This window comes from Odontesthes bonariensis, chromosome 7, assembly GCF_027942865.1.
Source record: "Odontesthes bonariensis isolate fOdoBon6 chromosome 7, fOdoBon6.hap1, whole genome shotgun sequence".
In the NCBI taxonomy this organism is placed as follows: domain Eukaryota; kingdom Metazoa; phylum Chordata; class Actinopteri; order Atheriniformes; family Atherinopsidae; genus Odontesthes; species Odontesthes bonariensis.
In genome coordinates this window covers 20,514,492-20,537,157 of record NC_134512.1, presented here as the reverse complement: position 1 = coordinate 20,537,157, position 22,666 = coordinate 20,514,492, and the positions used below count along the sequence as shown (strand labels likewise).

At 39.1% G+C, this 22,666-nt stretch overlaps 1 protein-coding gene across 2 annotated transcripts; it reads left to right on the top strand.

Moving 5' to 3' along the window:
• Positions 1–1,429: 1,429 nt before the first annotated feature.
• Positions 1,430–22,608, top strand: myrf (myelin regulatory factor). 2 transcript variants are annotated; one of them, XM_075469982.1, is made up of 27 exons: positions 1,430–2,011; positions 10,657–10,747; positions 10,881–11,174; positions 11,639–11,700; positions 12,216–12,438; positions 12,533–12,654; positions 12,810–12,924; positions 13,628–13,823; positions 15,072–15,148; positions 15,245–15,355; positions 15,439–15,529; positions 16,510–16,710; positions 16,964–17,072; positions 17,254–17,363; positions 17,455–17,615; positions 17,725–17,797; positions 17,897–17,979; positions 18,079–18,147; positions 18,247–18,330; positions 18,495–18,562; positions 18,693–18,767; positions 18,859–19,089; positions 19,228–19,321; positions 19,419–19,481; positions 20,200–20,305; positions 20,407–20,481; positions 20,646–22,608. In XM_075469982.1, exons 1-27 carry the CDS (start codon positions 1,966–1,968, stop codon positions 20,724–20,726), a joined length of 3,111 nt encoding a protein of 1,036 aa, XP_075326097.1. In that variant the 5' UTR covers positions 1,430–1,965; the 3' UTR covers positions 20,727–22,608. The 2 variants fall into 2 exon arrangements, with proteins under 2 accessions (XP_075326097.1, XP_075326096.1); XM_075469981.1 differs by having other exon boundaries at positions 15,439–15,544.
• The last annotated feature ends 58 nt before the right edge of the window (positions 22,609–22,666 follow it).

Below are 22,666 nucleotides of genomic sequence, written 5' to 3'. Positions count from 1 at the left end.
GTATCATTAACGGCAGAAAATATTTGCTTTAAAAATCCCACTTCGTCGACTTTAAAAGCCGTGCCGATTGAGTGTTGGAAAGTGTCATCTTTTCTTCGCTTTAGGCTGTTTTAACTGTGGAAAGAGAGAGAGAAGTCAAATTGGATTTTACCCCAAAATCTGAGGTCGTACTGCTACCTCAAAAATACTGAACACAAGAGAGAAGCACGGGGAAAATTTATGCTACAGGGCAGAGAGACTTCCAATGTGTTAGTAAAAAAGAAAAAAGGAAAAGGAAAAATAACAATTCCCTTCCACAGAGGAGCACGACATTTAGCCTGATGGAAACACAAAACAACAGCAAAGCATGCAGATGGGATTTGAGGCTGGGTTTGGTGTGTCCTGAAGTTGGTCATTTTGCAAACTTCTACTGTCGATCATTCTGTCTCATTTTGATCCTTTTACATCTGGTTGTGTTCATGCTGATCCAGTTCAGCTTGCTTTCGTAATCGAACACTTCAATTCAAAAGTTACGCCTATTTCTGGTCACTTCTTTATTTCTATGTTGTCATTTTAATGTAGTCTAATGTTTAATGTAGATATTTTCACACTTTGCAGCCAATTAGTAATTGTTCATTTTTTTCTAACTCTTTGTGGTCGTTTTCCTTGAAGTTTGGAATTTGTTTTGCATCAATTTTTGTTCATTTGAACATTTGGAAAACTTTGAGTCTCATCTTGTTAATTTTCCATCTGTTTGTAGCCATTCTATATCTCAGTCGGTGTTGTTCTGGTCAGTTTGTATTGATGTTCTGTGTTTGATTTGGATTCTTTTCCCACCTCTCCATTGTCATTCTGCCTCTTTGTGGTCCTTTAAAAGTCTCCATTTATTACACCTCTCCTTCATCTCATATTGGCTGTGTTGTGCCTCTCTCTGGATACAGACTGAATATTTCTGGAATAAGAGCAGGCCACCCCCTGACCCCTTAGGGCCCCTGAGAGCTGTTGATGGTTTATACAACTGTATCTGAAAATAATTAAAATCAATGCAAAAATATGGTCACCTCTGAAAACTAAATTTGGATTTAATTGCATCATATGGGCTAATTGCATGCAGAAAAGAAGAAAAAACATATCAAACTCCCCCAGTGTCTTAAAGTCGCTACCTTTCTTTGATCAAAAGTATAACCGAAACATATTAAACATATAGATCTGATGAATGAAAAATAACACGTCAAAAATAAATGTCTTTTCATTATCTAATGGACGAATAACTACTATTTTAGCCTATTAAAGGAAGTACAAAAATATTTATATTCGACTACAGTGCTTCAGAAACAATGTCTTTACAGAAGCTTCCGTGGATGTTTGCAGCACATCCCTCACCTGCCGCAGCTCTCTCCTCCGACTCTCTGCAGCTGCTGCTGCTGCTGCACACATCCTGTCTGGGAGGGAGCGGCAGAGGAGGAAGAGAAGCAACTTCACGGACTCCCTGGAATCTCCTCTAAGCAAATTTAAGGCACGCGTTTTCCTTCCCTTTAGCTCTCCACTTATTTCGCCGTCGATTTTGCCGGTATAGTCCCCCCTGGCAGCAGGTGCGTTTGAGTATCAAAACCAAAGTTTGTTATGAAGTTTATGGGAATTGAAGTGAGGCTGCGCCTGAGTGGACATTTTTAATCTTGTTCTCATATGGACTTTTTGTCGGAACTTTCGTTTTAAAAAGGGAACACCTGAGACCGTTTACTTTTAAAAGGGTAGGCTATCCTGTCTCAATTTGGCCAAAAGAGAACCAGTTTGTGCCAAGTTCTCAACAAGATTAAAAAAAAAAAAGAACTTCAGCGCACGCGGTGGATTCATGTGAAGTGTAACAAGGCTTTACTGATTAGAATCTGGATTCCGTGATGTATATGTGAAAGTTTCCCCCATCCGAATTGATTTCGTTCGGACAAGGGGAGACTTTAATGGATTTTTTATGTGGGACCCGCTAGGATGGACGTGGTAGATGAAACAGAAGCTTTACAGAGATTTTTTGAAGGTAAGAACTTCTTATTATCATATTGGCCTTTTTTTCTTTACTTATGCGTTAAACTCACAGAGTTTTATATATATATATATATATATATATATATATATATAGGCCTATATATATAAATAAAGACTTGGACTTGAATGATTAAGAAGATTAGATTAAAGTATATATATTTTTTAACTTTCCCCACCGCTCAAACTTTTAAACATCTTTATTATTATTATTATTATTATTATTATTATTATTATTATTGTTATTATTAATAATAAAACACGTGTTTTTCATCTCTTGGCAGTGTATTGCACGTTCAAAACTGTTAAGGACAAGACATGTGGCCCACATATTAAGCTATTTCTACTGTGATCTTATGGGATTGGTGGCTTCCAGAGGAAACTTTCCCAAACATAAATTGTTTCAAGGTTTTCTTGTTTCTCATCCTAAAAGCTAAAATTGCAGGAATTCAGAAAGGTTACTGGGTGCGGGGAGCAAAAGTGCTGGTGATGGCTAACAGATCTCCTTTAAGTGGGAATCCTCAGGAAAGAGAAAAAAAAAATTGGTGGAGGAAGGTGGGGCTGAAGGGGTGTAGGAATTCAAGAAAAGATAAATGGTGTGTTTTGCAAGTGTTCTGTGGCACAATGTGTGAGCAATGTCTTCAAGCAGTGGTGTTATGGTGATCGTCATATTCCTACTTCTGTGTTTTTATCTTTTTGAGTTGTGCTGTAAATCTAACATTACGCATCAGAGTAATCTCATTGCGAATTATGTGTGTTATTTTGTGCACTTTGAGACTGAATCCAGAATTACATTTTGACTGCGTTAAGACTTGTGTTTATTAAACAAGTGTTTAGGGACAGGTCATGTGCACATAAAAGCCCACACTGCAAAAGAAGTTATTTGTGAGGATAATTAACACTTTACTATAGTATACACTGAGTGCTGACTTGAATATATACAGCCATCCATGACTGTCAGAGGTTCCTTGCCATTCTGACAGGAATTTAGTGTGTTTACATTCTTGCTTTGGGAGTACAGAGATGTTCTTACTTTGGCTTTATTTCAGCGACTCTCGCTTGGAATAAAATGTCAGTTTGTCCATGAAAGGTACACAGCAGAGCTTATTTTCCCAATTGATTTTTTTTCTTGATCTGAACTAAACCCCCTCAGTTACATAATTTTCTCAAATGTGAGCTTAGGACTTAAAGAGATCAACCTTATATCTGGATCGGCGATAAAATAGAATAAAAAGTGTCAGGAGGCTTTTATGTATGAGATAATGAATAATCAGTTCAAGAAGTGCCTGTTCATCTTCACCTCGCTCACACAGGCGCAGACACGTGCAGCACTGAAATGGGTTTCAGCGCCGGTAAACTGTGTTTTAATAGGATTAGTGGAATATGGATATGTTCACATTAATGTACATTCCAGGCATAGTCCTGGTGGCTGTTAAAACACGATGAGGTGAGGCTGGTGTTTCTCCTCGGGTCTTTGGCCTCTCGCTCCGGCTCTCTCTGACTCCATTAGAGTGACAGTGAGCAGACAGGGTGAGGAGGTGAGATAGTGCAGACCCAGGGTGGAGAGAGACCGGCCTGCTGAGAGAAGTGAACCACCAACCCCCTCAAAACTTGACCTTCTCCTCTCTGACTCTCTTAGACTATAAACAGTAACTCACACATAGGCAGAGCGGGCACATTCACTGCTGCCGCTGTTGCGTTGCAAGTAATCATAAGTCGACCAAAGACTGAATTCAATTATAAAAAACGGTGCTTGTGTTGCATATTTCTGCCTCATGAGATTTGGTCTAAACTCTGTGGATCCAACAGGCGTTACAGAGCCCATTTGAAGGACTCAGTCTCTCAAACTTTTCAGTGTCGAGTGCAGTGATTTTCATTATCGGTTAGTTTTTCAGTTATGACTGATTGATTGTTGGGCCTATCAAATGTTACAGAGACATCACAAATTCATCTAATAGCAAAGAGAAACAGGAGATTCACACAGTGAGATTAGATCATTCCTTTATTACAAGCTTGTTACAAAAGAAGAATCAGTTGTTCAGAATTGTTGAAGATTATCTACGATGCTGTTGGGAATGCCCTGAGTTTTCTGGCATTTGGCCATCTCACCATAGATGTGATTAAAATGTTGACCTGATGTTGGGACTGAATGTCAGCACATCAACAAAGCTGTTGCGTTACACTCTGAATTCATTTAATTCATTATGATTCATCCTCTGTGCCACACGAATGCCTGTTAATTTCATGGCAATTCACCTGATAGATGTTTCATAATTTAAGTTTGAGCTGAAAGCCAAGAACAATGGATGTTCTTTGGGCATAATGGGAATAGTTTGATTCATTGAAATTGCTACTACTGTACTCCCATAGTTGTTGTGAATAATGACTGGGGATTCTGTGGTCCATCATTGAAAACCTGTGTAAAACTGACAAAGTTGAGCTGGTTGCACTGATTAATAGGTTCAGCAGAAAGTTGCTTTATCAGGAATGAATTGTTTTGGAGCAGCCTGGCTGGTTGTGCGTCACTCCTCATCGTCAACATTGTAAACCTCGGCTTCCTCCCGTTAAACTTGAAGTCAGGTTTTCTACATCTTTGTTTCTACAAGAGCATTGAAATGATATGAAGACTGAAAAAAACAAATTTTGAAACTCTTAAATGTCTATGTAGTTAAAACATTGTCTTGATATGTTTTAGATGCCCTTTGAATACCTGTTTGTGAGTGATTATGACAAAATAAGTGCAGGTGTTTGATACTGTTGTCTGTCTGAAATGTTGTTATCAAAAGAGAGAGAGAAAGAAGAATAAGGTGCAGTTGTGCAATTTCAGCGGAGATTCTATATATTTCTTCATCTCCACCTCTGTTGCTGTTTGTCGGATTGTGTCGTACTCTGCCCCTCCTCCTTTTTCTCAGTCTCCACTTCTTGCATTGTGTATCTCTTGCCCTTAAACTCAGCCTCACATCTGTGGTGTTTCTCACTGAGTCCCCGTCACAGCCTTTTTTCTCCCGTAATCTCCCTGAGCCATGTCCGACCGGTGCGACCAGTGCTTGTGTGCAACAAGGGCTGTGTGTGGCAGCCTGGTACAGCCCTTTCTCATGACTTGGGAATAATCCTCATTAAAACACTCTCTTACTCACCCACACACATACACAGTATCTTTAGCACATAGGAATGCACTCACAAACACACACACACATTTCTTACCCTGATCTGCAACTCTCAGGTCTGTAGAATAAAGTCTTTGAGCCCGAGTGGGGAAACATGTGAAAAATAGACAGGAATTTTTCCTCTCATCTTCTTTTTCAGGTGTTGCCATCTCAAGAACTTCAACATGCTTTGGCTACGTGCAGGTACTCTGTGCTGCTCTGTCTGCTCTGCTTCTGTGTAGATGTGATAGTTTTAGTCTCTACCTGTTGAAGGGCTTTCCGTTTATATTAATTATTAGTATGTGTGTCACGGTGATGCTCTTCACTCTTTTATTCGTAACTTTGAAACTTTGGAAACAAACGGATAAGATCGGTAACTCTCAGACTTTGTCAGAGCTGTCTAACTTTTACCTATTGGTGATTTTCCTTTACTTTTTTAACATTTATTCACTGTACATGTTTGCACATTGTAAATATGAATTGACATGTTTCTAGTCAGAGCTGCTTTTTCCAGATCAGATTGATTGTTTGCCTGTGGGAATCATCGGATTAGATTATCGTACAGAGCACTAGCAGATCATATTTAACAGATATCGGTGCCTGGGACCCATGCAAGATAAGAAGAGAAGCCCATTAAAATAGATCTTTTTTTAAAAATGAAATCAAAGTGTGTGGAGATATATGACATAGAGACTTTTACTCAGGGTAGTTAACTTCCAATACGTACATTTTATAAGCATCTGCTTTAATGATTACTGGCAGATTTTTGTCTTTTTTTTAAATTGAATGCGGTATGTGCTGGTTTCCACTTTTTGTCGACAGAATGTCAACAGAATGACAAGTTTGTTCGAATCTGTTCTCATAATCAGATGGGCTTTGTTCCCTCTTAGTTCACTTACAATGAAGGTTTCAGTTATCAACATATGCATGTAAATGTATTTAAATCTCATTTGGTTAAAAACGGGGAGAAAGGGATGCTACGGGAAGAAATTGTGCTCAAGTTCAACCGTTGTGTTCTTTCAGATTGTCAGTTGAATTGAAAATAGTTTATGATCTCTGAAAGTAGATAATTAAGTCGGTCTCATTTATTCTGCCCACGAATTTGTGTCAAGGGTCTTTACAATCTTTACAGCACATGGCACCTCAATTTGAGCTAGAAAAAAAACAGAGGAAGAGCAATTGAGGAGGATTTTCTCCCCAGAACTAGCAGACACTGAATAGATGTTGTGTGAACTGAAAAGCTACATAGCAGATTCACAGTGCAGACAATAAAGATGACAAGTCTTTATATTGCATGTTATATAAGGATTACTTAAAGCAGCTAATGGCATAGAAACTGAGTCACATGACCTCCTCACTGAAGGAGACAGACAAGAACAACATTATTACTGAAGGTAGAGCTGTGTGTTTTTCTCAATGATATTAGTCAAATCATGTTTAATGGGCATACACACACTGTCCTCTATGTTACAACCAAGCCATTGAAATGGTGGCATAACACACGCACACACTTACACACACAAACACGCGTATGCTCACACACATAGAAACGCACACACTCAGTCCCCTCTCAGCCCCTAATCTTTCCAAAGGCGAGTCTGTATTGAAGACAGACTGACAATCATTTCACTGTTCCTCGCTGAACACAGCTGGACAGAGAAAAACATAGAGGACAGGGAAATTTACACATTCGGTTCACAGCAAGTTAGGATGATTCAGTGATAAGGAGGATACAAGTGATTGATTTATGTTTCTGTTCATCTTTGCCCCAAACACAAGTAACATTGATACAACCTACAGTACGTTTGTATCAGAAATACACTAAATCATGACAGGTCTTGATGTTCCTGAAAAGTGATACTGTATCTGTTTTCAACGATCACCCTGATCAGATTATTACTTACAGGAGAAGCGCTGTGGCCTGATTGTACTCTTTGCCTTCAGTCTCTCAGTCATGAACTTTGTCTCATGATTTTGACATAATTTTATCTAGTGTACCAATGACACTGTGAAAACTGACATCCACTATATAGACTCGGTAACGTGTCATTTGCTTTCTTCAGTGTTCGTAAACGTCATGTACGTCAAGTTCCAATATAAATTAGAAAAGAACTACAAAGATTGCAGTACATGCAGGTAGAGGTGAACATAGGTGTTCATGAAAAAATCTCTCTGAAGAACGTATTAATCATTGAAACATGTGAATATTAATGTTGTTCCTATGCAAACGTATTTAAATGAATTCCATTACGTTTAAGCATGAACACCTGAAACATCTTTTGCTCCCACTTTCACAGGTTAAGTGCTGCAAATGAAGGCAACTAAGTTTTAAACCTTAACCTTATCGGGTAAAAGATTTGTTTTCTTTTACAAGAGTTTTCGAAGGCATCGAACCAGATCAGCAGAAGTGATGCAACTATACAGATTCAATTAACTCACAGCCTTATACAAAAAAGGGCGACATTTGTTTACCGATCAAAATGAAAATCATGAATACTTAAATCCCATTAATAAAGAGGAGCCTGTCTCTAATTTTCTAAAAGGGTGCTTGAATCAATTTCGTGAGATGAGGTTATAAGAAGAGACAGGAGCATATTTAAATGCCCTTTTCCAAATTCAGTACAGGCTTTAACAATAGATAGAAGGAAGAAGTCTGGGAGGGACAACAATAACCTACCATACAGCTTCATGCTCATTGTTCAGCTGTCCAGCCACAACTTTGCAGTTATGGTTTGTTGGCGCGCCTCTCGGGATGTAATTTCAAGCTGCAACATGCAGCTGTTTTCAATGTAAAAAGTTTTAAAATCTACCTTACTCTGCCCGTTCCTGCTCAGGACCAAACAGCAGAAATGAGCAAATATAGGTTAACAGTTGAACACACTGGAGCAATAACAGTGAAACAGTCAGATGTTGTTAGAAAACAAAACCAAAGCAGAGTGAATGCTGGATGTACATTTATCTGGAGGTCAGAAACATACATGAATGCTGATCTGTAAATAAGCAGTTATACATTAGCATTAGGATTGCAATGATGTTTCATATCATATTTAAATTCATATGTTTCTGTAACTCTTAAATGGACAAAAAAGGGGGTTAGTGCAGGTGCAGCCCAGTCTCCAGAAAAATATGTAGCCATTTTATCTTTTTGAACACTAGAAACTAAATGTATATTGTGTTTTTTTAATGCATGAACAAAGTGTCTTTAACAACTTTTACTTCCAGCAAATGGGCTCTTATCAAACACTGACTAGGTAGTTAATGTCCTTACCATAACCAGGCATTTTGTGTTATAAACATAACAAAGCGGCTTTGGTTTATGTGCTAAATCAATTGAAATATTTTCAAAAAAGGGAAAAATTTGGCTGTGACAGGACTTATCATCGGATGAAATGGTGTTGTTTGTTAGAATTTAATGAAACGTTGAATATTTTGCTGGTGACTTGGTTGGCAGGCTTACGTAGGCTAAGTAGCTGTTCTAGATGCTGGTTCTTTCTCCTTACGTCATTAAGTCAAGTCACAGTATTCATAAAGCCCAACATTACAATTTTGTCTTAAAGGATTCAGTCTGAGGGACATCTCTCTTATTACTGGGATTTTGGCAGTGAAGGGATAACTGCTGAATATCAAACTGCTTTATTTTATCATGTTTACTCCTACAATTCTTGTATATCATCCCATGAATAGCCCCGGGTGAAATATTAATAATAAAACCTCATAAGAAAATAAAAATAAAAACTATGACTGCTTCCTACGGGAGGATACTGCATTTTTCCAAGTCTAAGTTTTGAACTTGTGCCAGTCTTGGCTTGAACACGACAAGTTGGTCTTCTTAACTACGGCTACTACTGTTTCTTATTCTCTTTTCATTTTCATAGGTTGGTTTGCCCTTCTGTCATTCTGTCCTGGGATATCAAACATTTTATTCTGCCTTTCTTTCCCCATCTCTCCTGAGCCCCCATCTATCTTCCCTCCCCTTTCCCCATATCTCTCTATTTTCTGTTATCAGGCCTGCCAGCCTAAATTTACTGCCTCTTTGGGTGGGGTGCACATCTGGATCTTATTTTGGGGAACCATCCTGCTTTTTTACCCTTGCACTGGCATGCATCAAGAGACATTAACCAGCTGTTTCTATCTCGTGAAAAAAGACAGTTTTTCCCATAAAAATGGAAACGCCAGGATTTATAATGTTTAACAACAGATCTAGTTTAATCAGTTTGAGACCAGTGGTTTGGTTCGTGGGTTTGGTGATTGAAAGTAAGATTTTTATGTTTATTCTGCTGTATTTTGTCAACTGTGTGTTTGGATGTGACAAAGTACATGCTGTTCACATGATAATATAGGCCATTAGTCTCTTTTGTGGCAAACGTTAGAAATCTACAGAGAAGGTTAATATCACAAAGTGACATTCATGATGAGTTTCTGATGGTCGTTAGCAGACGATTTTTTTGAAAAAAAGGTAAAGTGGGACCTTTTTTTCTAATGCTAACACAAAAATTCCTGACATTCTCAACAGAGTAGCCGCTTAATCTATCAGGGGAAGAGTGAATGTGTGTGTGAGAGAGTAAAAAGTAGAAAGTCTGGGGTTGCCTGCCCACCCACTATAAGAAAGGGTTCTTGATCTTTGTTCTCCATCCCCTCTGTCTGGTTCCCCACTCAGTTTCCAACATACGCAGTGGGTATGAACACTTAAAAGAAAATCTCCCTCTCATTTGATTTTAATGTTCTATGTACGGTTTTGATTTGTGTTTGTCTAAATATATGCATAAGCAGGTGCTGATTCTACATGTCTGTGTTTTAAAGATTAAGTGGGGTCATGTGTTTGGGATTTGTGAGGCTTTGCCTATCAAAGGCTGAAAATGACTCAGGGGTGAAGAAAGGGAAGGATTTGGAAATGATGAAATTACTTATTTATATGCGCCACATCATTTCAAGAAAATGTTTGTAAATCTTGCTACAGATGATGAGAAAAAGCCACCATTACATCTGTAATTTATGATGAACGATTGCAGTGAGTAATAAAAAAACAGGGACACAATCTAGTTATTAAAACATACTCTACTTCCCTTTTAATATGGAAAATGCATCTGTGGAACAACATTGTAACTATGAACTGGAATGATTCCAGTTTATTGGTGAAACCTAAGAGGAACTGAATCATCAGTATAACTACATCCTTCGACTGATGGTCACTCCTGAAAGCTTAATCTTTAAATTCTCTGTGAGCCAATCACAACTCCTCTCTTTACATGATCTACATTACGTGTTCTGTAAAAGATAATGTCATCTTATGATATCAATACATCAATATAATGTAATCAACAAATTGCATTCTTTTGGTAACACGTAATTAGTTCTCCAGAGAATTGTTACAACACCAGCTTGTGTTGAAACCACAGCAGCTGTGGCACTGTGTGGAGCTGCTGAAAGATTTCTGTTGCTAATCCCCAGATGCTCTCCATCTTCCCCTGTGTTCCCAACCCTCCCTTCTCCACAGGTCATGATATTACCAGCTCTCTGGAGCCAGCCAACATCGACACAAGTATCCTGGAAGAGTACATCAGCAAGGAGGACGATAGCACTGACATGTCAGTAGGGACTCCACACGAACCCAGAAACGTCAAAACAGCTTGCACCGACCAAACCAGTCATGTCGTTACAAAGGAATTTGTTTTTCCTGATAAGGCTAATCCCTTTTTTCTTTTCTTTTTTTCCCCCCAGCTGTTTCTCAGAGGTCCACAGCACCCCAGGACCAAATTACTCATCTCCTCAGGCAGGAGTGTCCTCCTCTGGAGGATTGGTGTGTGGTGTGAGCCCCCCTATTCCACTTCGCCAAGGAGCCCCTCCACCTGGGCCCCCTAGCTGTCAGAACGCCTACCCCCAAGGTCCATCTCTGGGCCTCCGACATAGCTACCCTTGTCTGGGACAGCAGCAGCAGCAACATCAGCAGCAGCAACATCAGCAGCAGCAACAGGGTCACGTCAAGCCTGAGCACAGGGGCCACTACGCTCCAGGGTGAGAACAATAGAAGGCTAGGCTTAGATACAGATATACGAGAAGAAGAAAATATAACACGAGTTGATACTAAAGATTGACATGAGCAAGACGCTTAATTGTAGAATAGGATTCAGTTTATTTGAGGGATGCAACAAAAACCAGACAAACACCTTAAAACAATGCAATTAATATCGTCAATATCAATATCAATCAAGCCTCATTTGGACAAATGAAGCGTGAGTTAGTCACAAGGTGGAGGGAGACTGATAGAAGACAGAGTGAAATTCCACCCTGAAAAAAAAAGGAGACTCCCCTTTAAATATGATGGCAGTTTAGAAAACAAGAGGAGCATATGATGGAGAGATTTAACTGTGGTATTATTTCAAAGATATTCATTTCTTTAAAACCTTGACATTACTTTATTTATGAGTCAATCATCCACTGGCTTTTGTTTTCTTTTTTTTTTAAATCATCATTTTTAGGACACTACCTGAGTCCCCCCCAGACTCCAGCTCAGAGCCATATTCTCCACAACAGGTGAATGGTAAGTAACCCATCTTTACAATTTCCCTGGGAAATAAGAAAATACAGAATATGAGGATGAAGAAGGATGTGGGTCAATATCTGTTGCTCAGCACTTCAGGGTGTTTGGCAAGAACATTAAGACATTTAGGAAGTTAACGAATACATATATGTAGATCCCAAAAGAATATAGTGGTTGTCATTTATTGATTTATCATTTAGTCATACATAAATATGTTGTATCATTTAATTACTTTTCAGTTGCCTTCTTAAAGAATTAACTGCACCCATGGCTTGTTTCAACAGACCAGTTGAACAAAAACTGTAGTCATTCTTGCCACTCACTTCCCTGTATTGGTCTTGCCAGTTTGTGAAAAAATGTGTCGAATAATGTTATCTGATGGGAATTCCTCCTCTCTACTTTTAGCCATGATTGGAGAAAAGTGGTAGAAACTGCTGCATGGAACTCGAAACAGACAGATTAAAAGCAACAACAACATTAAATTGTGTGAACACTTTGCTAACCCTCCTTTTCAGATACTCACATGATCAGGACCATGACACCAGAGAACATGTGTCACATGACTCCAACGCCACCTCTCCCACCACATGGGCACTATCCCAGCATGCATCGTGACATGTACCTGAAGCCTGAGCCCATGGTTTCACAGTACTCTATTGGACCAGCTACAAGTGGAAGTGGGGACATGCAGCAAACGCAGATGCTTCATCAGCTGCTGCAGCATCCTCAGGGCCAAGAGTGAGTCAGGAAGATGCACAAGAGAGAGGGATGTGTTGTCTGATTTGCATCAAAACAGAAAGTACAGCAGAAATGTTATTAATGCCTTAGACAGTGTTTCTGTTTCCTCTCACAGTGGCATCCCTGTTCATCAGGCTAAGAAAAGGAAGCACTCCGATTCTCCCAACAGCACCCTGAATTCCCAAATCCTCACAGGTATCATCAAACAAGAACCAGGTAGGCAGGCATCTTTCTTCCCTTCCTCACCTCCTCCACCTCACGCTCACCTGCTCTTACTAACTCTTAACACAGATAAAGACTTATGGAAGAGAACATTCTTTACATTCATTGGTCACACTTTGATGGCTGCTGTTTGAAACTCTTTCTCACAGGTTTAATGCAGGATGCAGACAACGCCTACCTGGACCCAAACTATCAGTGCATTAAGTGGCAACCACACCAGCAGAACAAGTGGACACCACTTTATGATGCCAACTGCAAAGAGCTGTGGGTGGAATTTACTTTGGCTTATCTGTACATGTTTTGGAACAAAAAGAGCTTTTTTTCTCACTCCACAGAGAGAGAAATATGAAAGGGGTTTTAATTGGTTGAATGTATAATTCAACAAAGCATAAAGTGGGAGTGGAAAAGAAATAGCCGGGTTGCCGAGGTCTACAAATTCCTCAGTGGTGAGCTGTGTGGGGGAGTATGAACGAGCACAGGGTTTCGACTTAGACAGACAACGTGAGGAGGGGGTAAAGGAAAAATTAGTGTGCACCTACTTGTGCTTTTTCAGTGCCAAAATAGATAGGGAGGAAGGTTAAAATGAACTCACAAGACCTTTGAGATATGTTATCAAAACCACCTGGTTGACACCACACCTAAGTAAAAAAAAAAAAAAAAGTTTTTATTTGTATAAGTCTCTCCGAAGATTTTAGCTCAGCGGGGCCTTAGAGGCCTTTGTAGAGATTACAGGGTTCCCATACAAAAAGTTTGCTTGACTACAGTGTCACCGATTTAAAATTAAAAGTAGAGACAGACAGAGGAATCAAAGGTCTTACCATATACATTTTACATTCCAATGTAACACAATTTTTTAGAATACAAAAACCCTCCAGAGTTAAAAGTTGCAATATGTTGACAGAAAATGTGAGGTTACATATATTCCGACCTTCTCACATTATGCCATAATCTCTTTCTCTGTCTTTAGTCCGATGCCAACCTACCGTGTTGACGCTGACAAAGGGTTCAACTTCTCCTTGGCTGATGATGCATTTGTTTGCCAGAAAAAGAACCATTTCCAGGTCACAGTGTACGTTGGAATGCTTGGAGATCCCAAGTATATCAAGACTAATGACGTCCTGCAGCCCATTGACTGCTTCTACCTCAAACTCAATGGAGTAAAGGTGAAGGAAACATGCTGGACATGCACTGCATGCAGGATGCACAACTTGGCAAACAGCATTCATCAATTTTAGTGTTGAACAGTTACAGTTACTTAATCAAGCAGTAAACCAATATTACGATATTTTTCCCAGGGCGCACTGTTCTGTGTTTTGCATATTAATGCATTTGAGTCCTTGCTATGCAGTCCTGAGCAAGCAAACTTATAGATTTCCAAGAATAAAACCAGTCTGTTCTGAGATTCTGCTGCTCTAATGTGACACCCAGTGGCTATTAAGGTCATACATTACCTACCAAGGAGGAGTGGGTTTTGTAATTCTAAGGGACATACAGTATTAGCTAAATTACAAAAATAACTTGCAAATCAAAAACAGAAATTAAACTATCCCATCATTTGGTTCAAAATAACAATTAAATACATCTTTAAAAAACATTTCAGAATATGGAACGATCACTATAGACTGACATCTTTTAATATCTAGTATTAGTTTTCCAGTCATGGAATCTGTCAAGTTCTTCATCTGTACACAGCCTCCAACGTGCTGTTTAAAGCTGTTCCCTGCCTTGCCTAATCTTTTATGCCTTTGCTGGCTTGTGAAGAAGTAGTACTTCAATGCATGCAGCCAAGTACGACTCCTAGGCTAGCCAGCAAATATCCCATCATTCTTGAACATTGGAGACGTCTTTGTGTGCCACTGCTTGAATAAAGTACCCTCAAGAAACTGGCAGCAGGTTTGTGATTGATTTTAATTCCATCATCAACCTGAAAATGTCCAACTAGCTTATTTGTCAAAATAGCATCCTATCACAGTATACCCCGCCCACATTTTGCTCTCACCTGACTCAAAAGGTGCTCTGAGTCAATTAGTGATTCTTCACAGCCCCCTCAATCAGCTTCAGTGGTGAATTAGTGTCAGCTAAATTTTAATTTTGAGGACATGTTACTTGAGGTGACGAGGCTAGCCAACAATTATGCACACTTTAAACACACCTTATTTAAGGTGTTAATCGCTTATGGCCACACTGTCCATCATTACATGAATACAATTCACCTGGAAATGTTTTAGTGCAACTTGTATCCAAACTTGTATGGTTTGAGTGCATTGAAAATGAAATTATATGGTGAGAATATGCGGAAACCATTTTGTGCATATAGTGTGGGTACAGATACAGTGGTGTTATGACGAGGATGTTGTGTTCATTTGCTCTTTGGTGTATTTATTGTGTTTTATTTTGCTCTTCGCTGGCAGGTAGAAGCCATGAATCAGTCCATCAGTGTGGAGCAGTCACAGTCTGACCGCAGCAAGAGGCCATTCAAGCCAGTTCTGTGAGTCTGAGGTCTTTGAATTAAATAAAAAACTGTATAAAGCTGTAGCAGAAACCCCTTTTCACATAATGCCATCGTGATTTTTGTCTCTCCCAGTGTCACATTGCCACAAGATCAGGTTACAAAAGTCACAGTAGGACGACTCCACTTTAGTGAGACCACGGCCAATAATATGCGGAAGAAGGGCAAACCAAATCCTGATCAGAGGTGAATAGCATACCATAGCACATCAACTAACTCAAACTTAGACCCAATACTCACATCTACTCCTGATCCATTTGTCTTTGCAGATATTTCATGTTGGTGGTGGCGCTGCATGCACAGTCCCACAGTCAGAGCTACACTGTGGCTGCTCATGTATCTGAGAGGATCATCGTCAGGGTAACGTCTGGCCATGTCTGTCTCCTTCCTACAACAATCATATACTGTGTGAATGTGACGCTGTCCTCTTGGTCTACTGCACACCCCTCTCTAATCTTATCCTCTTCATCATATCTTTTACCTGCGTGAATATGATCATCATGACACTTTGAAGTACTTTGTTCCGGAGAGCTTAAATTTAAAGCAGCGTGTTGCTGTTGTCTTGTGAAAACCGCACATCTTCTAAGCATCATAATAATAATAATAATAAAATTTATTTACAACGCACTTTAAATTTACAACAAAATCTCCAAGTGCTAAATCAAAACGAAGCATCAGCACTGTGTTCGCTGAGATGTTTTCAGCTATGAGGCAATGCATTTTTCAGATAATGTTGCTTCTTTAAAAAATATTTACTTTAGCTGAAAATATGAAGTCTATTCTTCATTTTTGATCCACAACTGTGTCTTCCCTGAATCCCCGAAAAACAAGGGATAACAATATATATATTAACTCCAAAAGCCTGAGAGGCATTAGAAAAGTGATTTGATTGTTACATAATCACTTACTTGTTTTTAGATAGAAGGCAGCCAGGCGACCACAACTGATATGACACTTTTGTTTACTTAACTGCCAAAGCTAGTTTGCTTTCTTGCAGATGAGATGAGAAGCTTGATGATATGAATGTCTTTAGGTAAAAGATAGCCAATTTAGATTAGTTGGTACAAATGATAATCAGCACTTCTAAAAGGCTACCAGTGTGCAACTGTGCAACCATTTCAGATATTAACTATGTAGTTGTCCTGAGCAGCTTTACTCAAGGGAGAAATATATCTTTGGATGGAAGATATCTTTTCATGAACTTTTGGCAAGAAAGCAAATAAGCACATTGCTGGATTCTTAAATCTGAAATGTTATCTTGGAATTTCTGTTTCAGCACAACCTTTTGATGTCTGAATCAGATTCTTTGTGCACCTTCCTCTTTGTTTTTTTTGTGACAGGCATCTAACCCAGGCCAATTTGAAAGTGACAACGAGGTGCTGTGGCAGCGTGGCCAGCTGCCAGACTCAGTGTACCACCACGGCAGAGTCGGAGTTAATACTGACCGGCCGGACGAGGCCCTTGTTGTCCACGGCAACCTGAAGGTCATGGGCTCCCTGGTCCATCCGTCTGACATTAGGGCCAAAGAAAATGTTCAGGAGGTCAGGATGTGTCATTGTGTGTTATCATCTTGAATCATGTCATAATATCATGTTATCTTTACCTCTGAAAGACACTGGTAAGCTACTTTTAAACACAACATGTTACTGATGTGTTAACATAGATAGTTGTGAAAATTCCTCTAATGTTTTTTTCTTTTCCTTTGTTCAAGCAATAGAAAACTTTACTTTGATCCGATCTTTGCTTATCTTTACCTCTATCTTGTTTTCATGCCAACCATCTTTCTTTCTTTAGGTCGACACCACAGACAATTTAAAACGGATTTCTCAGATGAGGCTGGTTCATTACCAGTACAAGCCTGAGTTTGCTGCCACCGTGGGCATAGAGAACACTGCAGATACTGGTAACAGCTTCATAAAAAAAACTATTTATAGAATAAAATCCAAACAGCTCATTTCTTTGTATTCTGTGTTTAAAGTCATTGTTTTAACATCTTGTCTTTTTGTCTGTAATTTGCTATATTTACATCACTAAGCAAACATTTCATCATATTCGGGCTTTTTTTCACTTCTGTCCTCCTGTAGGAGTGATTGCCCAAGAGGTTCAACAAATCTTGCCTGAGGCGGTGAAGGAGGGGGGTGATGTGGTGTGTGCCAATGGAGAAACTATTCCCAACCTGCTAGTTGTCAATAAGGTAATAAATTCTCACATCTGTGCAGCACAGTTCTCACAGATCAGTGCTTGTACATACATATCAGCTCTGAGCACTACCTATAATTTCAAAGGATCGTATCTTTATGGAGAATGTTGGAGCTGTGAAGGAGCTCTGTAAGCTGACTGACAACTTGGAGACTCGCATAGATGAACTGGAGCGCTGGAGCCGCAAACTGGCCAAGCTGCGTCGCCTTGACAGCATGAAGAGTACCGTGAGTGGAGGCACCGTGAGGTGAGAGGAACAAGTTTGACTTCAGATCAGGCATATTACGTTCGCAGAAATCCTATTGAACACAGAAAAGAGAATTCATAAATTACTTTTCTTTTTATTGTACGTGTAGCCAATCAGGAAGTTATTTTAGCAGAACAGGAAGTGGTCCACTCAAGAAGAAGACAGTCAATTCTGGGAGCAAGGTGTGTGTGGTGAAAGAAAAAAAAAGGAAAAGAAAAGTGTTTTAAATTGGTGAGCTGCAGGATGTATAGATTTAACCACATGCAATCTATCTGTTGCAGAACTCACCTCCAGATCAGGGCTGCATCAGTCAGAAGTTCTTGCAAGGGACCATTCTGGCGCTGGTTGTTGTCATGGCCTTCAGGTAAGAGAGCATGTGGTGGGAGGAAGTGGTGGGACGACAGGAAATCTGCTACATCAGTCCACATTATAATGTGTTGACTTCTTTTCTTTTTGTCCACAGTGTTATTTCCATGTCAGTCCTTTATGTGCTCACCCTTCACCATAGAGGAGACATCACAGAGAAAGATGGGTATGTGCTTTTTTAGGTGTTCACACTTGAGCTTATAGTCAATGAATCAATTCAACATCTCCAATAATCTCTTTATGAAATCTGCCCTGCTTCTTGTAGCTATGTTCCTTCCTGTGTTTTCCACATCTCTTGGATGCCCATCTTCACTGCCACTGTAACTGTCTGTCCACCTGTCTGCACATGGTACACTGTCAACTCCTGTCATTCTTTCAACTTGTTCAGTTTCTATCTACTCTATCAGTCTTGTCTTAGTATGCTTTAGTAACATATGTTAGCGCAATGAAATTCATCAAAATCCACATAAGTGTGCTCTTGACCTTCTTTGCTGTTTCATATGATTGGTGCAGGTCCAGAACAGCACTGGGATCCTCTAGGAAGATGCCATACACTCCACTGTCCACCACACCTGCACCAGGTGTGTGCAGGTTCTAAGTGGTTCAAATTTCTCTGCTGGGTAGTTTTGACAACCCCAACCACAGAGGATAAAGTTAGAATAAATGTATTCAACATGGTGTAATTTTGTCTTTACTTTTAAACTCTTGAAGCCTGCTGTTCAACCACAGTTGAAAGCAACCAATCAGCTACCACCCTGACACCAAGTAACAACCAATCCACTCCCGGTAAGAGAAGACTTTTCAAATATGAGCCGGTTTTTTTTCTGTCATATTGCTCATGTGGCCTCTCTACAGAATAATTATCTGTCTTTTCTAGGTTTAAGCAGCTTGGTTCCCACACCAGGCACTATCAATAAGAAGGCCAAGTCCAGGCCAATGGACAAGGATGGCCACAACAGAAACCGTCTGAGTCACACGTCGGCACCTATGTACTTTGCCAAGTCGAAGAGGCCTGTTTCCACAGACATGGATGGAGTGGGAGCCACCAACCGTCTGCCCGGGGGACAGCAGCCTGTGCCACGAAGACAACGCAGCCTACACACAAAAGGTAAATCCACACATGGCACTCTATCAATAAACATAATATGCAGGGTTCAAGCATAATAATGCCATTTATTTGATGACATCAAGAAAATCCTGTAACATAGTGTTAAAAAGGAATGTTTTTTTCTTCTTCTTTTTGCAGGAGGAAGGGCCGCTCCCTCGCTCACTCGTGTTCACATCATTGAGACAAACCAAGAAATCACTGCTCAAAGTTGTGCATCAGCCGAGAGCTGCAGGCATGCGATAAGAACCACTACAGCAGTTTCTTTAAACTTAACATTCAAATTTTGACTTCTGTTATGTGATATGTTTTTTTCTCTGTGTGAATTGTAGCTATACAGTATCACTTTATGGACAAAGAAATTCCTCAAACTCACAAATTACTTTGCACATGATGTGAGTATAAACACAACTACAGTATTAGGTGCATTTGAATAACGCTCACTTACTTTTGTGCTGCATATCAACATAATGTGGATTATCATTCTTCTACACTAATGAATAAGTTAATTGAAATTAATTACACATTTAAAGTAATACGCTCTTTTTTTGGCATGATATTTTAAGTTGAACGGACTCATGGTGTTTCTAGAAGTGCTCCTATCTTTTAAATAAGTGCAGCTTACTCAACTATAGTAAGTAAGACAGTATAATCAAGTTGTGACTTATTATTCCTAGTAATTTCCCGGAAAGAACCATGTAATTTGTCTCAAATCACACATGAACAGTTTTAGTCGAGTAGATCAGATGAATTGCTACGTGCCTTAACCTCAAGTACAGCAGCTGAGATGGGCATAGAGAGTGTACCTATTTTAAACTGGAATTCATACAGTTCAGCCTTACTGAGGGAAAAAGAAAACTTCCGATAATAAACATTTGATGAATAGATTTGATCTTTTAAACTGAACTTTAGTTTCAGAGAAAGGCAGCTAGAAATTAGGACTTGTTCTTAAGCATTCACTATCCACAAGACGCTGTTCTCATAAATATTGTTTTATTTTCCATATCGAAAGTTCCAAATCACACCTCTAAGGTTTAGGAAACTTACTGGGAACTCGTTAGGAAGTAGCAGGATCATAAAAATAAGATAATATAGAAATATGATGTATTTTAGGTCCACAAACAGCGTGTGGGTACAACAATGTGGAGCCACCAAAGGACGTTTATGCCTCAACCACACAGACACAGAGCTTTATAGTGAACAGAGCACATCGACAAAGGTACAGATGATCAGCGTTTCAAGCAAATGAAATATGTTTTTCCTATTTGATCCATAAATGACTTTCTTTTGTGACTTGGAATATAATATTTTCTCTCCCAGGGGACTCATCACCTCTGGTCAGTGCCTGTGTTGTCTTTCCAGGACATCACCTATCACTTTCGTGTCTCTCTGTCTGTAAGTAAAGTTGGCCTCCAAAATACGAGGCTCTTTCAGAAGCTGTAGATGCCACCTGGTAGCTCTGTCTTCTTTATAACAGTGACTGCAGTTTGAGGATTAGGCCAATTATAGTGTGGATAATAAACAATTTTAATCTCTTTTCATTTACTTTTCATTGACAGAGTGAAGTGAATTGTGCCATGGAAGGAAAAGCGTCATCATACTCTGACTACCATTTTGTCATTCGAAGCAGCTGTGTGTGAGGAGGAAGAAGATGTGTCTCAGTGTCTTTAAACTTCCCCATATACTTCGCCTTTGTGGTTTTAGATGTATGCTGTTGTGATGGATGTTTTTTTTTTCCACTCATTATTGTACATTATTTTAAAAGAAATACATAAGGAGCAAACCATACACTGTACTACTGTCCCCACTGTAATCCCCGCCATATGTATATGCATTAAGACATCTCTTTTTCCTGTCAACACTGGAGTATGGCACACTGAAAATGTTTTAGATGTAATTGACACTGTTAACTGCCATTGTAAAAACAAGGCTGGTCGGTTTATGGTTCAACTTATTACAGATCACTATGTCTTCCATTCTTAATATAAGCCATAATTACTTTTTAGCAGGCTGGGTTACTGTAGATTAGTTTTGATTTGTAATATCACAGATACGTGCGTACACTGAAACCTGCTTCTTCAACAACATTTTTCAATAGTTTTAAACACTAAAGAGGAGATCAGAGGATTCTACCGAATGCCTCACATATTAAATATACCTCAGTAGTGCACACTGGCAAATCCTTGGTCTCTACAGTGGCGCTTTTGTGTTGAAGCTGCTGCAGGCAAAGACAGAAGACCGTATCCCCACGCTGCATCTGATTAAACACTGTGCAGTTATGACACTGAATGAAACAGATCAATGTCACCATACAGACTTAGTGTAAATTTGAGGACCCCCTGAGTCAAACTCATTTTTGTAGAATCACTGAAGGACATATGTGTATTTTAAGACTGGGTCAAATAAACAAATCATGGGAAATGAACACATGGATACGCTGACAGCTCTTTGCGTCTGATAGTGGAAATGCAACAAGTCTTACACTGACAATATTTCAAGAAACACTGGAATAGCTTACACTGTATTTTGCTAACTGGACAATGCTGGTAAGGCAATAAATGGCGTATATCAATTTAGGTGCATGCCCAATCATTGCTCTAAAATGATACATCATAAGTCAGTGGCAAGCTCTAAATGTCTGGATCATAGAGTTGAGAGCAACTTGATTTACTCAGAGACCAGAGATAAATTTGGAAATTTTACACTGGATATACTCTCTCATGTATTTCTATGGATGTTTTTAAATATTTTCCTTTGCCTATACAACTAAGACTATGCAATGATAACATTTTTAATATAACTGAATTATATAACCTTTTTCTGTTTCCAAGGCATGTTCCACTTCTTTTCAGACATCGTGCTTTGGTTGAGAATTGCTTTTAAATCTATATTCTTCATGTGTCTGTGCTCCGAAAGAAAAACACAACAGTGTAACTCAAATGTAACACCAACATTTAATAGGAAAAGCAGCCATCAAACAAATTTCATGGAATTTGTAATGATATGAAGACCCTGTACAGTGCTTACACTGTATCCTTGTGGACACCGTGTACTGTTTAAGCTTATTTATAATGCACCAGCTAGCATAATGAAACCACTGTAGCACTTTTTGCACTGTATATATGAACTGCTTTTGCTGTACCCAGTGTGACAGATTAGTGTCAGATCTTCTGGTAGAACTGCATTACATGTAACTGTATTGCTTCATTTTATTACTACCAATGCCCCTTTTTATCGGATGTGTTTTTTGTTTTTTTTGTTTTTTGTTGTTCTAGCTTTTTTATTATCATTAATATATAACTTTTTTGCTTTTGGAGCTGAGAAATTATTGATAAGCACGAGAGCACACATATATACACGTTTGTAATTTTAGTAGTATTTGTTAAAAAATAAGTTTGATAAGAAAAAAATGATTGGCTGTATTAATATCACTACTTTATAGCCCATTTTTTCATTACATTTTGAAACTTTTTTCTTGAAAAAAATATGCTGTAATACTATGGCTGCATGCAGTAAATAAATTGGTGATTGCACTGTCTTGAGTTTTTTTGCCTTTGTCATCTGAAAACAGTTTTTCATT